General features: G+C 34.3%; 1 protein-coding gene across 1 annotated transcript; it reads right to left on the bottom strand.

Annotated features, from left to right (window-relative positions):
* Window positions 1-3598: 3598 nt before the first annotated feature.
* On the bottom strand, window positions 3599-4445 carry LOC140872267 (transcription factor PRE3-like). Its single transcript, XM_073275085.1, has 2 exons — window positions 4317-4445; window positions 3599-3745 (listed from the first exon to the last, which is right to left on the bottom strand). The coding sequence occupies exons 1-2, from the start codon at window positions 4443-4445 to the stop codon at window positions 3599-3601; spliced, it is 276 nt and encodes a 91-aa protein (XP_073131186.1).
* Between the last annotated feature and the right edge of the window lie 13937 nt (window positions 4446-18382).

An 18382-nucleotide genomic window follows, 5' to 3' on the forward strand; every position in this document is an offset into this window, starting at 1 on the left:
GACCAGTCGGTTCCAAGGATAAAAATCCTCGGAAATGAAAAGGCATAGAGAAGCACGATTATCATAAAATAGAAAATGGTGTTCCAGAAGAAACACCTGATGATGAACATGTTCTGTCAGAACCACAAACTGACGAGAATCGTGAAATCTTTATCAATTATATTAATACTGGAAAAATATGAAACCGAAAAGACATAGAAGATATTGATGAGATATTTTCTTATAATGTGGCTTGTGACATCATAAATGAAAATGAGGATCATGAACCAAAATCTTTTGGTGAATGTAAAACTCATCATGATTGGGCCAAATGGAAAGATGTCATCCAGGTTAAATTGGATTCGCTGAATAAACATAATGTTTTTAAACCTATAGTCCTCACACCCGAAGGTGTAAAACTTGTTGGATTCAAATGGGTTTTTATTCGAAAGCGAAATAAGAAAAATGAAATAGTCAGATATAAAGCTAGACTTGTTGCACAAGGTTATTCTCAAAGACCTGAAATTGATTATGAAGAAACGTATTCTCCTGTTATGGATGCAATTACGTTTTGATATTTGATTAGTTTGACAGTGTCTGAAAATTTTGAAATATGTCTTATGGATGTTGTTACAGCTTACTTATACGGATCACTTGATAGTGATATATACATGAAAATCCCTGAAGGATTTAAGATACCTGAAGCACAAAGTTCAAAACTCAGAGAATTTTATTCTGTAAAATTGCAAAGATCGTTATATGGGTTAAAGAAATCCGGTCAAATGTGGTATAATCGGCTAAGTGAGCAATTGATGAAAAAGGGATATGTAAATGATCCAATATGCCCTTGTGTTTTCATCAAGAAAGCAACATCCGGATGTGTAATTATTGCTATATATGTTGATGATTTAAACATCATTGGAACGAATAAAAAAATTCAAGAAGTTATGATGTACTTGAAGGAAGAATTCGAAATGAAGGATCTTGGAAAAACCAAGTATTGTCTGGGTTTGCAAATCGAACAAAAAGAATGTGGAATTTTTGTTCACCAGACAAATTATACAGAAAAGATCTTTAAACGTTTTAATATGGATAAATCAAATCCATTAAGTACTCCAATGATTATAAGATCATTAAACATAGAAAAGGATCCATTCCGTCCATGTGAAGATGATGAAGTTATTCTTGGTCCATAAGTACCATATCTAAGTGTCATTGGTGTCCTTATGTATCTTGCAAATTACACTAGACCTGATATATCTTTTGCTGTAAATTTATTGGCAAGATTCAGTTCATATCCAACAAAGAGGCACTGGAACGGAATTAAACATATATTCCGTTATCTACGAGGAACGACAAATTTGGGACTTTTGTACTCAAAAGACACCAATAAAAGTATCATTGGTTATGATGATGCTGTATATTTATCTGATCCACATAAGGCACGTTCCCAAACCAGATATGTATTTACTCGTGGAGGCACCACAATTTCTTGGCGTTCACAGAAACAAACACTCTTAACAACTTCATCAAATCACGCCGAGATTATTGCATTACATGAAACAAGTCGTGAATGTGTATGGTTAAAGTCAATGACCAAACATATTCAAACATCGTGTGGATTGACAGTAGACAAGAAGCCTGTGACACTATATGAAGATAATGTTGCATGTGTTGCTCAAATGAAAGAAGGATACATCAAAAGTGACAGAACCAAACATATACCCCCAAAGTTCTTTGCCTACACTCAAGAGCTTGAGAAAAATAAAGATATTGATATATGTTATATTTAATCAAGTGAGAACTCATCAGATCTCTTTACAAAGGCACTTTCCACGACGATATTCAGAAAGCATATATACAATATTGGGATGCGCAATCTACGGAATATGTGAAGAATCACTCATGTTAACATGAGGGGGAGTTTACATGGCTGCACTCTTTTTTTCTTGCTATGATTTTTATCCCACTGGGTTTTTCTAGTAAGGTTTTTAACGAGGCAGCATAAAACACGTAATAAAGACAATCATCATATGACAATCATCATCACAAGGGGGAGTGTTGAAAATATATTATTTTATTATTGTTGAATATTGAATGTTGAATATTGAGTTGTAAAATATTGAAAATTAGTGTGTGATGATGTAGATGATGATATATTAATTTTTGGACTAATCTCAAATGTGGATCTATAAATAGGTCTTCATTTGTGATGAAAAACACAATTGAGTTGAGAGAAAAATATTATAAAGTGTAGAGTTTGATATATTTTGAGTTTTGGAGTTTTTACTTTTTACCGTAAATTTTTACTTTTTCATAACAATATTAATGCAATTGGACCAATATAATAACATATTTTTTGACTCATAAGGGTTGTTCTGATATTAATGAGCACGATTTATTCTCGGAGTTGACATTCTTGAAGTTCTCATTACCAAAAAAAATAAAGCCGACAATGGATGTAGTGAATTACTTGAAAAAAAAATTGATGGATATTTCTCAAATACTCACATTGCTTATAAAATCTCGCTGACTATACTTTTTATAGTTGTAAGTGCAAAACAAAATTTATCAAATTTAAAGTTTTTCAAAACATATCCTCAATAAACCATGTTATGTGAAAAGATTGAATGAATTGGTTATGCTATTAATTGAGAAAAAAAATTCCTGAACAATTTGATCAATATTGTTAGCTTTAAACTGTTAGACGAGTTATTTTATAGTAATCATTTTGTACAGAATATGAACGCATATTATGATTTAGGGGACTCTTTTAAAAGTTAGACTCAGACCCAAAAATTGTTAAGATCGACCCTGCATGTCTACCGACGGAATACTAATTTCGTTTGCTAAAATAATGACGGAATTTATAGTCATGTTTCTACTAATTTTAGCGAAACTATATGTTCCATTGATAAACTTGGTTTAAATAGAAATAGCCCAAGGGAAAATATTTTCTGGCATTCTGAAACAAAGGATGAGTATGTATAAACGTATATTCTAAGGTAGTGTTTGATTTAAGTCTGAAAAAATATAGTAAGCGACTAAGCGTGCCACTACTGTATTTAAAGACGATTCTGAATATATATATCTATATATATATATATATATATATATATATATAAACCTGACAGGTAGTGATTAAAGATAGAAACTTTCTAATATTGGAGTTTCCAAAATTTTGAACTACGTACAAAATACACCTGGCCATGAGTATAGATTAAAAATAATCATTATAATATTTATACATGATTATGCATATCTCTGGGAAGATGATCTCACATATCTACATCCGTGATGGATCGACTCGATTTATATTTTCAATGAAAATTAATAATTTTTATATAAAAATAATATTTTTTAATTAGTCGAGTCGTTTCAGCTCGGAGATTTTTCTCGCAAAATTAACCTGGGAAACAATTTCATGACATGATTAATTTGGATCTTTGTTATTGAAATAATGAATTTGGATCTTTATTTATAAGAGCCAGAGAGAGAGAGATAAATTTAAATTCTCAAATTTTATAGCATTCAAAATCCGTATGATACAGTAACCAAAGCCTAGTGTACAATAATGAGAGCAAAAGGTACAAGCACAGGTAAGCTCTATATCATGTGATCACATTAGCAAGGTCCTAATAATGGCCGCTTGAGCACCGTCGGATGATTCCAAAAGCTCCGACAAACGATCGCTCAGGTCATCCACTTCTCTGTGCAAGTTCCTAATGTAGTTGCAAGTCTCTTGCAACACCTTCGAAGCCGACACCTGTCCATATTCAAATCCATCGATAAGGTCGAATTTTATTCGAGAATACATTGATATGATGTCGACATGATGTTAATGCATGTGTGCAACGAAGGACTAATTAAAGTTATAAAAAATCGAAAGATATCCGAGTAAAACTGGAAAAAGTCGGTTTTTCTTATTTTATAATCTTTTTCCAAAAAGGTACTGCTATTACTACAGTACGTTTCACATTCACCTGAATTACAATTCTAAAATAATTTTAAAATCATGATATTATAATAAAAATTTAAATATTTATATGTCCCAATGCTTTTCGACATGACATGATATACATCTACTGTAATCCAGCCTGTGAAAAATCAGGCTCCCATAAAAGATTTTTCGAAATTAATACCAAAATATAACAAAACATCCCCATAAAGTCGCAAAAATTGTAGCACGTATCGGATGCTTCCGAGCTTGATTAGAATGATGTACTTCGAAAAAAGGATTAAAATTATCTTTCTAATTAAACAAACTCTGTATGGATTTGAAATGGACAACATATTGGCAATGCATGCATAGTTCGGACTCCGAAGGGTAAAAATACCTCGTCGGAGCGGCGTCTATTGCGGATTTCAGGGATAAGCTGCTGCAATTTGGAGACAAGATCGGTAATCTGATCCTCACTTATCCTCGAAACTCCGGGCTGATTGGAGCGTGATCTTCTGCTCGACATTTCCCGCGGTCAACGGTTATTCGATATATGTATTTTTGGACCTTGAATTTGTAAGAATGAATGTATATAATTTTTTTTCCAATTGTTGAGTGAGTGTTGTAGCTAGGAGGGAATGATGGGAAATGGGATTTAAATAAAGGGAAATCGGAAATGAAAGCGGAAGTTTTGAGGGACAAGTGATGGACAGAGGGATGAAGGAATTTGTGTGAAATGCAAAACACTGAAGGAGTGGTGTTGGAGGTGAATGAAGAGACAAGTGCATGGGAAGAAAGAAGTGGGCTATGGCTGTTTTTAAATAGAGGACTTGCATTTAGTGTCACATATGTTTGTACACAATTAATTAAATGTAGACCCGACGTGGAGTTGACGTGTGTAGTGTTACACCAGTATTCTCGATGAACAAGGACTATAATTACCATAAATCAGAAAATACAGTAATAAACGTGAAATTTAAAAACATAAAAGACAAAAAATCACAAAGTGTCAATCACGAGACAAACATACAAAACTCAAAAACTATTTAAGTGTTAAATAATTAATATAAATCATACAAAACTCACGTTAAATAATTAATATAAATTATGCTTACTTTGATGATATATCTATACTATATAATAAGCAAGATTATCTTAGTGATATCTTGGTACGATCACTTTCAATTTTTTTTAAATTTTTCAAAATTTATCAAATTCAAAAAAAAAATATTAAATTTAATCAAATATTTGAAAAAAATAAATTTATATTATAAACACATAAAACATAATATTTGTATATAATATTACACACGCAATGCATGTGCGTTGCGGCTAGCTAGTATATATGAAGAGAGAATATAAATAGTAAAGTGGACAGCGTACGTGATGGTGCGTGTGTTCCCTGAACAGCCAAACAAGGGTTAAGAGTAGAAGTGGGTTAATAGAAATTTGGTTGTGTATCGGCCAACTTTGCGGGCCTCTTGAGTCTTGTTTGTCAGTGTAAGCATGTTATCTCGCAATCTTCAATCATTTTAATATTATTATCATCTACTTTTTAAATATATATATATATTTATCAACTGGATGCACTTGCAATTACTCTCTTACAAATCGTATAATACCCTTAATTAATTAATTTCTTTGTGTATATACTCATAACAATGATGCACATATTGATAAAGACCCCGAGATTCATACAATGTGGTGTTTGAGATTAATAATACTTCTATAAAGCACTTTTGAGATTTTTTTCTTTGACAAAATTGTTTGAAAGCATTCCAAATATATACTACCATATAAATGTGGTTGCACGATGGTCGACAATCACGAAATGTATTTTTTGGTGATTTCAGTGTGATAGGTTATCGTTCAGTAATTATATATATAAGGACTTGTTCACAGATGCTGTCGTTGTATTTCATACAAAGATATCTCATATATAATTTAAAGACGATGATTTAATTTATTTTTAGACATATAATATACATTATAGTTGGAGATCATCATTCATCTGATAAAATTATTAATTATATATAGTATATATTCATATATAGAGGTATAAACTTATATATTATATGTTTAAAAATAAATTAAATCGCCGTCTTTAAACTAATTTAAATGGAGATGCGTAGTAGTTGACCATGAATATTATATTAAACATAAAAATTAAACTAAATTTGTTGCTCAGATGAACACGTGCTGTCCTAGTAAACTTTGTGTCACTTATTCTCAGATTCCTCGTCTTATAAAGAATCGTAAATTAATTAATAAGTACGTCGGGAATCGCTTTCAAACACATCGAAAGATACCTATTTTAGGTCACTTTTTGCCTTTTACACACATCAAGAAGTCATTATTTAAATTTTCACTTTATCGAAGGGGTCAATAAAATAATAGTACTCATTTGATTTTATGTTGTTTCGTAGTATAAAAATAGTTCTCAAACTTTTTCCCGAGTTAAAATCTCAACAATATATTAAAAATTGTGGCATAATTAATGTTTCATTTTCTTAATTTGAGGAATTCATTCAAATCAAATTGTTGCGATGGTAAAAGATACCCAAAATCATGCGAAAGTATGTTTTTAGTCATGCAACTTGCACGATTTGTTTTTCCCTTTCCATTATTAATTAATTCACAATCTCGGTCTAGTATAATTACTTTTTAAGTTAGTCATTTTTCACTAGAGTAATATTAGCATCAAATCAGTCATGTCATCAATATAGGACATCACATCAACTTTTTTCTATAATACGCGTCATCATTTTCCCGTTCCAAATCAGCACTCCAACAAAAATGACTAAAATTGAAAAGAAAAAAAAAGTAAAAATAAAATTCGAGTATTAAGATTGTAAATCGACCAATAAAATGACTAAAAAAATTAAATTACATGACTAAAAATATAATTTTTCTCTCAAGATATTACTCTAAATAAGCATTTAGTGTCAATAAGAGATGTTTTCATATCACAACCCATAAACTACATCCACACAAACACGAATACAATTAATTCGTTGTTCCTACAACTATTTCATATGGGATCTCACTCTACGAAAATGACTGTAACTCAAGTTATGATAGTACATTGTTTATCCATAAATCAAATTGTTGGTGTATTAGTTATGTTTTATATCGATTGAGAAAATATTTTGGGAGTCAAATATATAGGCAAAGACAAGCCTTCTCTTTTGAGCTAGCTTTTGAGTGAGTTAGTTTCAAGTTTTATTTGTTAACAAAGATATCTTTCACAAATTAACATGGAATATGAATATCATACTTTTTTATGAGTATAATTATTCGAGATGTATGAAAATATCATTTACTTTTTTTATATACATGAACAATTTAATACAAGGATGATATCAATATTCATCAATTTATCTCAAAAAATTTAACTATTTTAAGATGGATAAAATATACCTCTACAGCGAAATTTATTGACAGCATGCACTTGGGAATTTTATTTCCTGGAAATAATTGTTAGTTTAATTTTAATTTTAATTGCGTCATTTCCCTTTTGAATGATGTGACCCAATAGAAGCCCAGGTTGTCTGTCCAATGATACTACAATCAATATGTGTGTCCAAATCTGATTGTCCATCGCGTGCCAGGCGTTACTGCAGATTATGGTACCTATATATATATATATATATATATATATATATAGAGTTCTTTTATGGTGCCCAACTCATATGCCCAACTCCATGCCCACCATGTACAATATGTGAGTTGACCAACACAATTGATGAGTTGACTTATCACATATTGTACATGGTGGGCATGAAGTTGGGCATATAGAGTTGGGCACCATAAAAGAACTCTATATATATATATATATATATATATATATTAAAGCACAAAATAATTGTTTTTAGTTCCAAAAAAAATAAAGAGAGAAAAAATCGAAACAATTATTTGAGAGAGATTTCTTTATTTTCACGTGCGTACCAGCGCAATATATTTGATATATCTTACTTTATAGAACTTATTTTATTTTTTTCAAAATAAAATATATCATTATCTCATTTGTAAATATTTTTTTTTCCAAAATCTCTTTTGTGATTTTCTGAACTTCAAAAAGTTATTATTGTATATATTTAATTCAACTGTGTATCATATATTTTAAAAATGTTTCTTTATTTATATGATATTCATATTTTAATATTTCATTATATTTCAACATCAACCATATAAACTAGCAATCCACCCATGTGTATAAATATTGTGCTATCTACAAAAATAATTAAATATTTTAATTCTTTTTAAATTTAAAAGGATGAATGTTAAATATGATAGTCATAAGTGATAAATAATAAATTTATTAGGGGTATTTTTGTCTAGCTATTAAAACGATCAATTTAGTTATTATAAGAGATTGATTCATTATTACATAGTAACTAATAAGACATAAATTTTTCTTATCAAAATTTTCTTGTAGCACTTGAATATTTTTAACAAATCAAATTATGCTTTTAAGTTGCTAGCCTTACTAATAATATATGAGTTTAAGAGCTAGTTCACTTTCAACACGAGAATTACGTCCACTCAACATCGCTGTAAGAGCATGCCCAAGGGCCGGTCAAGTGGAGCGATCAAGCCCAACTTGACCGGCCCACTTTATCACTCGCCCCTCCAAGGGGCGAGGATATCACATGCGGAAGTTTCCGCGTGCGGTCAAATTGTTGGGCTTCGCGCGATGAAGCCCACCAATTTAATAAAAAAATTAAAAAAAAATCAACGGCCAGATCTTTCTGGCCGTTGAAAATTAAAGGGCCACAAAAATCTGGCCCTTTTACTTAAAAAAAAAAAGAAAAAGAAAAAGTAAGTTTAACAAAATAAGGAAGGGTTGGGATAATCATCGGCCAGATCAATCCCAGCCTATTTTTTAAAAAAAATTTATTAAAAATTTAAAAAAAAACCGATTTTTTTTATATTCTGAAAAAGTACAAAAGGTTATAATTTTCAAATTCAAGCCTTCTTCTATAAATAGGTTTGGATACATCTCATAAAATTCACAATTTCTACTACTTGAATTCTAAAAATTCTATATTCTCCAACTTTCATTATATTTTCAATCCAATTTCAAAAATGGATTCATGGAAAAATAATGATCTCAATACTCCTTCACCAAATAATTCTCAATTCACCGACGAGCAAATGTTGAGTTTTATGTTCAACCAAACTCAATTCTCCCCAAATCCCATCGAAGTCTCGCCTCCTACCTTTGAAGATCCGTCTACTAAATCTAGAAGGAAAGGAAAAAATATTGTCGTTGGCGATGGTGGTGAAGGCATCAGAAGGAAACCATGGACGAAGGTTGAAAATGAACGTCTCGCAAAGTCATGGTGCAACGCTTCAACCAATCCGGCACTTGGCAATGATCAAAGAAACTCGATTTTTTGGGGATTGGTTTGGAATGAATATAACCATGAGTTACCAAATGGATGGAAAGTACGCTCACCGGACAACATGCGGCAGCATTGGAATGATGTTTCAAAACGAGTGTTCGCCTTCCAAAATTAAATGAGCAAACTTGAAGCACTCAACCAAAGCGGATCTTTATTTGATATGAGGGTATGAATTCATAATTTTTTTATATTTAAATTCAACATATTCGAACTGGTTTTTTTTTTTTTTGTTTAGTATGCTCAAGCTCAAACGATGTACAAGCAAGATCATAACCATCCATGGTCAGATGAGAAAGCTTGGTTAGTGTTGAAGGATCAACCAAAATGAAAAATATGGTCGTTCGATAAATTCGTAGGAGGTTCGATGAATTCTACGAAGAAGCTTAAGAATATTGATGGTGAATCCTCTCCATCACCTTTCTCCACACCATCTAATACACAAATTGGCGAAGAAGGAGATGATGTGCAAGAAGTGAGCAAAACCACTAGGCCGATGGGACGGAAGGCCTTCAAAAGCGCAATGAGCGGAGAAGGATCGAAAGATGCAAACATGGTGGAAATGTTGAAAACAAACATGAAGTAGAAAGAAAAAAGGGGGATGAAGAGAGGATTGCTTTGACAAAAGATCATTATGCAACAATGACTCAAAATATGGAAAAAAAGTTCGAAATGAGGATGATGGAGCTCGAGATGAGGGTAAGGGAGCAAGAAAGAATAGAGATAGAACAAGAAAATCGAATCATGAAAAAAGATGTTAACGATCCAAGGCTCACTGACATTCAACGTCAGTACTACATGAAGATGCAAGAACAAATTCTTCGAAAAAAATTCAATTAATAATTTATTTCAGTGCTATCTCATTATATTTTATTCGGTTGTAATCCTTTTAAATTTATTGTCTTTTTTTATTTCTTGTATTTTGTTATTGCGTGTAATTTTTATTTCGAGTGATTTTATATTTCAATTAAGTTTTAAATTTTAATTATGAGTATTTTAAATTTATTATATTTATGATCAATTTTATTATGTTTAAAAATATTAAATATAATAAAATAATAATATTTCAACATCATAACTAAACATCACCACATCATTGTAGAAACGTACAATGAAGTTATCAACGCTAACATTATCAAGCGATCAAGTTATCAACTTCACCACACAAACTTTCTCACATCCTTGTACATGCTCTAAGTTTACACGATTTAAGATGACACTGTAGTTTATGTTAAAAAATTTGTCAGGATCGGTTGCGGCCGGGTGTCGTAAACTGCTTTCTCGATGGATCAGTTTGGGTGTGAATGCTACTTTTCCAAATTGATTGACACTATAGCAGTTGACTCCTGAATCTTACAAATTGAGTTCAATTGAGGTTGGTCAACTGAACAATTTCTTTCACGCGTGTCGATGTTAATTGAAAAATAAATATTATATGCAGAATGATGCCAACTAACAGATTAGAATTAATGATCAAATGTCTTGATTTGAGCAGTGAGTGAGTGAGAGTGCTCGAGTGAAAGTAAAACAATAAAGAAAATACGCAAGTGTTTGTTTCTGGATGTTCGAAGCTAAATCTCCTACATCACCATTTCTTCCACCTCGGATTGATTTACTCTAGAAAACTTTGACTAGCTATTACAACACTTTGTAACAGTGATATGAATCTTAAGTATGAAAGGCAACACGATTTCAACGAATCGCACCTCAATTCGATAACAAAAGAATTCAATAATGTTGTCCCGACTTTGAAACAAGTAACAGATTTTGGAATCTCCACCTCTAGTTGAACCTGTAACTAGCAACAGAGAATTCACGATATAAAACAATCAAAGATTCAATTAGACTTTCAAAAGAACCTGTCTTTGACAACCCAATTGAAAATCGATTGACAAACGCCACAAAGCTATGAAACTTTGATAAGTTTAATTTTTGGGTAAAGCAAAAGCTTTGATAAAATTCTAAAGAGAATTTTTGTATTGAATAATCAATAATCTGAAAAATATTAATTGCCTTCAAATAATGAATGTTGTAGTATTTATATTACAACCCAAAATATTGAAAGATAACGCAAAATAAATCAAAAAAAATATCAAAGATATCTCCTAAAGTTTTCTAGTAGGAATAAAAGATCTAAAATAAACAAAACAATACCAAAATATTAAAAATTCCGAACACACACACAAACACCTTCGATGTGTGTAAAAACTTCGGGGCGGGCGCGCCTTCGTTGCGCAGGACACGGCGCGGGCGCGCCTATGGTTCGCAAGAACATCGTCAATTTGGTTTCCGTAAGCGCGGGCGCGCGATCAGGAGGCACGGGCGCGCTTCTTCTCCGAAAAATAATGGCGCGGGCGCGCGAGTCTGGGGCGCGGGCGCGCCTTGGCTTCGAGCATGGTCTTCAATTTCTTCACTTTCTTGACCTCTTTTGATCTCAATAAGATTATAACTTCCTCCAAATTGAATATGAAGAAATCCAACGCCCTCTTGTGTCTTCAGCAACAAAGATTGAAATGCTTCCTTAAACTTCTAAGCTCGGCCTCTCGTAACCGGTCCTCGTAGTATCTCCAACGGATCCTTAGGCACTTGATCAGCATGCTAGCCATCCATGATCGCATCATCCTTCCCTTCTTGAAAAGGATTTGTCCTCAAATCTTGATCATCACCTACATCAAACGGAGATAAATCAGAAACATTAAAAGTAGCACTGACATTATACTCACCTGGCAAATCCAATTTGTAAGCATTGTCGTTGATGCGCTCCAACACTTGAAACGGTCCATCGCCTCTAGGCTTTGAGCGCCGTTTTTAAGGAAACCGCTCTTTCCTCAAATGCAACCACACCCAATCTCCTGGTTCAAACACAACTCTCTTCTTTCCCTTATTTGCTTGCTTTGTATACTGCAAATTCTTTTTCTCAATGTTCGCCTTCACTTTTTCATGCAAATTTCTCACAAATTCCGCCTTTTTCTTACCATCCATGTTAACCCTTTCACTCATAGGCAAAGACATCAAATCCAATGGGGTTAAAGGATTAAAATCATACACAATTTCAAATGGTGAAAAATTTGTAGTAGAATGCACACTATGATTATATGCAAACTCAACAAATGGCAAACATTCTTCCCAACTCTTCAAATTCTTTTTAATTATAGCACGCAACAAAGTTCCTAACGTTCTATTAACAACTTCAGTTTGACCATCCGTTTGAGGATGACATGTAGTCGAAAACAGTAGTTTAGTACCAAGTTTGCACCATAATGTTTTCCAAAAGTAGCTCAAAAAACGAGTATCTCTATCAGACACAATACTCCTAGGCATGCCATGCAATCTAACAATTTCATTAAAGAACAATTCAGCAACATGAGAAGCATCATCAGATTTATGACAAACAATAAAATGAGCCATCTTAGAAAATATATCAACCACAACAAAAATTGAATCCCTCCCCTTCTTAGACCTCGGTAGTCCTAAAACAAAATCCATAGAAATATCTACCCACGGTTCACTAGGAACGGGAAGTGGAGTATACAAACCATGTGGATGTTGTCTAGAATTTTCTTTCTTACAAGTCACACATCTTTCACAAATTTTCTCAACATCATGCTTCATATGTGGCCAATAAAATGTTCATGCAAAGTTTCATAAGTTTTAGCCACTCCAAAATGTCCCATTAAGCCACCCCCATGTGATTCCCTCACAAGTAATTTACGAATAGACGACTTAGGAATACATAACTTATCCTCCTTAAACAAATACCCATCATGCATAAAGAATTTATCTTTTGGACCATGCAAACATGACGCATATATCTCACCAAAATCAAGATCACTAGTATATAACTCTTTCACATACTCAAATCCTAAGAATTTAGAATCTAGAGTAGATAAAAGTACATACCTTCGTGATAGATCATCCGCTACCACATTTTCCTTCCCTTGCTTGTATTTGATAACGTAGGGAAAAGTTTCCACAAACGCCACCCACTTAGAATGCCTCTTGTTTAGCTTGTGTTGTCTTCAATGATTCATGATCCGTATGAATCACAAATTCCTTTGGCCTCAAATAGTGTTGCCATGTCTCAAGTACCCTTACCAACACATAAAACTCCTTGTCGTAGGTAGGATAATTCAAGGACGCCCCACTAAGCTTCTCACTGAAGTAAGCAATCGGTCGCCCACCTTGCATCAAGACACCTCAAATTCCTACACCTGACGCATCACATTCAATTTCAAAAGTATTAGTAAAATCAGGTAAAACAAGTAAAGGAGCATTAATTAATTTATGCTTGATAATATTAAAAGACTTCTCTTGCTCCTCGCCCCAATGGAATGGAACGTTCTTCTTGATCACTGCAGTCATAGGTGCCGCCAAAGTACTGAAATCTTTTACAAATCTCCGATAGAAACTTGCAAGACCATGAAAACTTCGAACTTGACCAATAGAAGTAGGCGTTGGCCAATCTCGAATGGCACTTACCTTGTCCTCATCAACTCTGACACCTTGGGAACTCACAACAAAATCAAGAAACACAAGTTCTTTTGTACAAAACACACACTTCTTCAAGTTAGCATACAATTGTTCAGCTTTTAGTATGATTAGCACAATTCTCAAATGTTCAACATGCTCATCCAAATTTTTGCTATATATCAAGATATCATCAAAATATACCACAACAAATTTTCCAATATAAGCACGCAACACATGATTCATCAATCTCATAAAAGTGCTAGGTGTATTAGTTAGTCCAAAGGGCATAACCAACCACTCATACAAGCCGTATTTGGTTTTAAAAGCAGTTTTTCACTCATCACCTTCTCTCATCCTAATTTGATGGTAACCACTTTTTAAATCAATTTTACTAAAGATGCTAGAACCATGCAACTCATCCAACATATCATCTAGTCTAGGAATAGGATGCCTATACTTGATGGTAATGTTATTAATGGCCCTACAATCCACACACATTCTCCATGAACCGTCTTTCTTAGGAACTAACAAAACAGGCACAACACACGGTGACATGGACTCACGCACAAAACCTTTATCTAAAAGTTCACTTACCTGTCTTTGCATCTCTTTTGTTTCCTCCGGGTTGCTCCTATACGCTGGACGGTTTGGCAACGCACTTCCGGGCACAAAATCAATTTGATGTTCAATCCCCATCAAAGGTGGTAATCCTTGAGGCAAATCCTCCGGAAATAAATCTTCAAATTCCTGCAAAAGAGAAACAACATTTCTCGGAAGATTTCCGGCTATATCACTTGTGTTAAGGAGAAACTCCTTATAGAAAATCAACACAAGTGGAGTATGCTCATGTAAAATCTCTCGCAACTCACTCTTTTGGGCCATAAATATTTTTTTATCGGCCTCTTTCCTCTCAATTTTTTTTCATCTTTTTTTCTCTCAATATTTTTTTCTAAGACCATCTCACTTTTTTGTTCACTCTTTTTTTCGGCCTCTTCTTTCTTTTTCTTTTTCAAATGGTCCTCCAACACTTGCTTTGAAGTCATCGGTAACAATACAATAGGCTCCTTTTTCAAGGTAAAAGAATAACGATTTTTAAAACCGTCATGTATCACCTTTCTATCAAATTGCCACGGTCTACCCAACAAAATATGACAAGCTTGCATAGGCACCACATCACACAACACTTTATCTACATATTTACCAATGGAAAACGGTACTACCACCTGCTTATGCACTCTTACCTCCGAGCTATCATTAAACCACTGCAATTTATAAGGTTGAGGATGCTTTATAACAGGCAAACTCAACTTTTCCACCAGCTCATAACTCGCTACATTAGTGCAACTCCCACTATCAATAATAACACTACATACTTTGTTATTCACAAAGCATCTAGTATGGAATAAATTCTCTCTTTGAGTTTCTTCCTCCTTCTTTTGTTGTACATTCAACACTCTCCTGGTCACTAGCAATTCTCCAACAACCGCATCATATCCCTCTTCATCAGGATCCTCCAACGCAGGCATACTATCATATTTCTCATCCTCACTCTCCGACTCAATCTCACCACCAGCATTCATAATCATAATTTTTTTATTAGGACACTGACTGGCAATATGACCAAGTCCTTGACATCTAAAACATTTAATATCCCTAAAACGAGTATTAGTAGTTTCAGGTGTACCTTTACCCACTTGTTTTGGTGCCTCCAATTTGGTGTCAAATTTTGGCTTGGACACCGACTTGTTGTCCTCCCGTTTTGCAACGCTTGGACGCCAAGGAATTGACGATCCTCCACCGGTAGGAAGTCGACCAGCTCCTCTCCTCTTGAGCTGCTGCTCCACCTTCATGGCTGTCTGCACCATCTCATCCAAATCAAAACAGTGGCGAAGCTCCACTTGATCTTGGATTTCTCTATTCAAACCGCACAAAAATCTGGCAATTGTAGCTTCATTATCCTCCTCAATGTTGGCCCGGATCATCGTGGTTTCTAACTCCTTGTAGTAATCCTCCACGCTTCTTGGACCTTGCTTCAGAGTTTGTAATCGCCTGTACATGTCACGATAATAATAGTTAGGCACAAACCGCTTCTTCATGACACACTTCATCTCCTCCCACGTCTCAATAGGCGGCTCTCCACACCTTCTTCTAGTGGTCACTAATTGATCCCACCAGATTAACGCATAGTCTACAAACTCAACCACTGCCAACCTCATTTTCTTAAGGTCAGAATAGTGATGGCAATCAAACACAAACTCCACACGCTTCTCCTATTCCAAATACGCCTCCGGGTCAGACTTTCCATGAAGCGCTGGAATTTTCATCTTAATACTACTAATATTTCCATCCTCCTTACTGTACTCCGTATGTTTTCCTCGTACCACATCTCGCCTATGTCTAACCTCATGTACTCTTCTCCCTCCATCCCAATTCTCATCAAAACTCTCCTCATCTCCTTCAAAATTATTTCCCTTTCTATCTTTATTTTTTTTTTCCACTACCACTACTCTCCTCCAATCTACTCATCCGCTCATGAAGAGGTTCCAACTCCGTCCTCATCACCCTAGTAAATTGACCCATCAACGCATCCATTTGAACCTTGGAAATTCCTTGGTTCACACTTTCACTAGCATCTTTATTAGGATTCATGGTACCTGCAAGAAAAAGGTTAGTAGTAAAATTCCTCACACAAGTTCTCACAGATCACTCCAAACGAATCACTCCAACACTCTTTTTCTTTCCACTCAATTTATGTAGGCTTTTGCTTTGTGTAAAAGTGAATCAAACTCTCAAGTTCACAACTTTTAGACGCTTGAAGATCGACTCTCGAAGATTGACAAAAACAAGAAGAAGAAATTTAGGGATGCTCGAATTTTGACTTGCATCCAAGGATGAACAAGAACGAAAATTGTCCACAAGTTATCTTGCTTCTTCTATTATTTTTTTTTTTGAAGCTTTTTTTGGTCTCTATTTTTTTTTGATTTTTTTTATTTTTATTTTTTTTTTTGAATTTTTTCGAGATAACTTGAAGAAGGACGAAGAACGCGAAGAACACGAAGAACAGATAGTCACAAAGATGTGAAAACTTACTTGTTTCAAACCTGACTTTGATACCAAATGATATGAATCTTAAGTATGAAAGGCAACACGATTTCAACGAATCGCACCTCAATTCGATAACAAAAGAATTCAATAATGTTGTCCCGACTTTGAAACAAGTAACAGATTTTGGAATCTCCACCTCTAGTTGAACCTGTAACTAGCAACAGAGAATTCACGATAGAAAACAATCAAAGATTCAATTAGACCTTCAAAGGAACCTGTATTTGACAACCCAATTGAAAATCGATTGACAAACGCCACAAAGCTATGAAACTTTGATAAGTTTGATTTTTGGGTAAAGCAAAAGCTTTGATAAAATTCTAAAAAGAATTTTTGTATTGAATAATCAATAATCTGAAAAATATTAATTGCCTTCAAATAATGAATGTTGTAGTATTTATATTACAACCCAAAATATTGAAAGATAACGCAAAATAAATCAAAAAAAATATCAAAGATATCTCCTAAAGTTTTCTAGTAGCAATAAAAGACCTAAAATAAACAAAACAATACCAAAATATTAAAAATCCCGAATACACACACAAACACCTTCGGTGTGTGTAAAAACTTCGGGGCGGGCGCGCTAGGGCTAAGCGCGTTGTTGCGCAGGACACGGCGTGGGCGCGCGCTAAGGCAGCGCGGGAGCACCTATGGTTCGCAAGAACATCGTCAATTTGGTTTCCGTAAGCGCGGGCGCGCGATCAGGAGGAGCGGGCGCGCTTCTTCTCCGAAAAATAATGGCGCGGGCGCGCCTTGGCTTCGAGCAGGGTCTTCAATTTCTTCACTTTCTTGACCTCTTTTGACCTCAATAAGATTATAACTTCCTCCAAATTGAATATGAAGAAATCCAACGCCCTCTTGTGTCTTCAGCAACAAAGATTGAAATGCTTCCTTAAACTTCTGAGCTCGGCCTCTCGTAACCGGTCCTCGTAGTATCTCCAACGGATCCTTAGGCACTTGATCAACATGCGAGCCATCCATGATCGCATCAAACAGCCCACTCCAAGACTAGGACTTACCCACTGTCTATCTCAAAACTCCTAGACTCAAGAACTCAGCCATCGACTGATTCTTGTTACAACGAGGTTTGTTGCACCTCAACTGATAAACACTATTACAATAATTGTATTACAACTCAACACTTAAGCACGACGTGATCCTCACTGATCTGATGCTTAAATATGTGTTATTGTGTTCTTCGGCTTCTAATTGATGTATTCCTTTGAGTGAGCTTTGAACTCCTCGACTAAATGTATGTGAGTAAACTGAAAGTGTTCAGTTTACCTCTGATAGTTTGAATATATGTGCGAGTTTTTTTTCTAAGGAGCCGAATGTTTTTTCAAGCATTCTTTGATATGTATTTATACCTGGCGAGCAACGACTCTTTCAAATTCAAATTGAGATCGTTGTCTTTTTCTCGTGCATTCTCTGACATGATAGTACGTTGTTGTGCTCTAGCTTTGCGGCATTAATTGTGTACGAAAAA

This window comes from Henckelia pumila, unplaced genomic scaffold, assembly GCF_033568475.1.
Source record: "Henckelia pumila isolate YLH828 unplaced genomic scaffold, ASM3356847v2 CTG_461:::fragment_3, whole genome shotgun sequence".
Taxonomy (NCBI): domain Eukaryota; kingdom Viridiplantae; phylum Streptophyta; class Magnoliopsida; order Lamiales; family Gesneriaceae; genus Henckelia; species Henckelia pumila.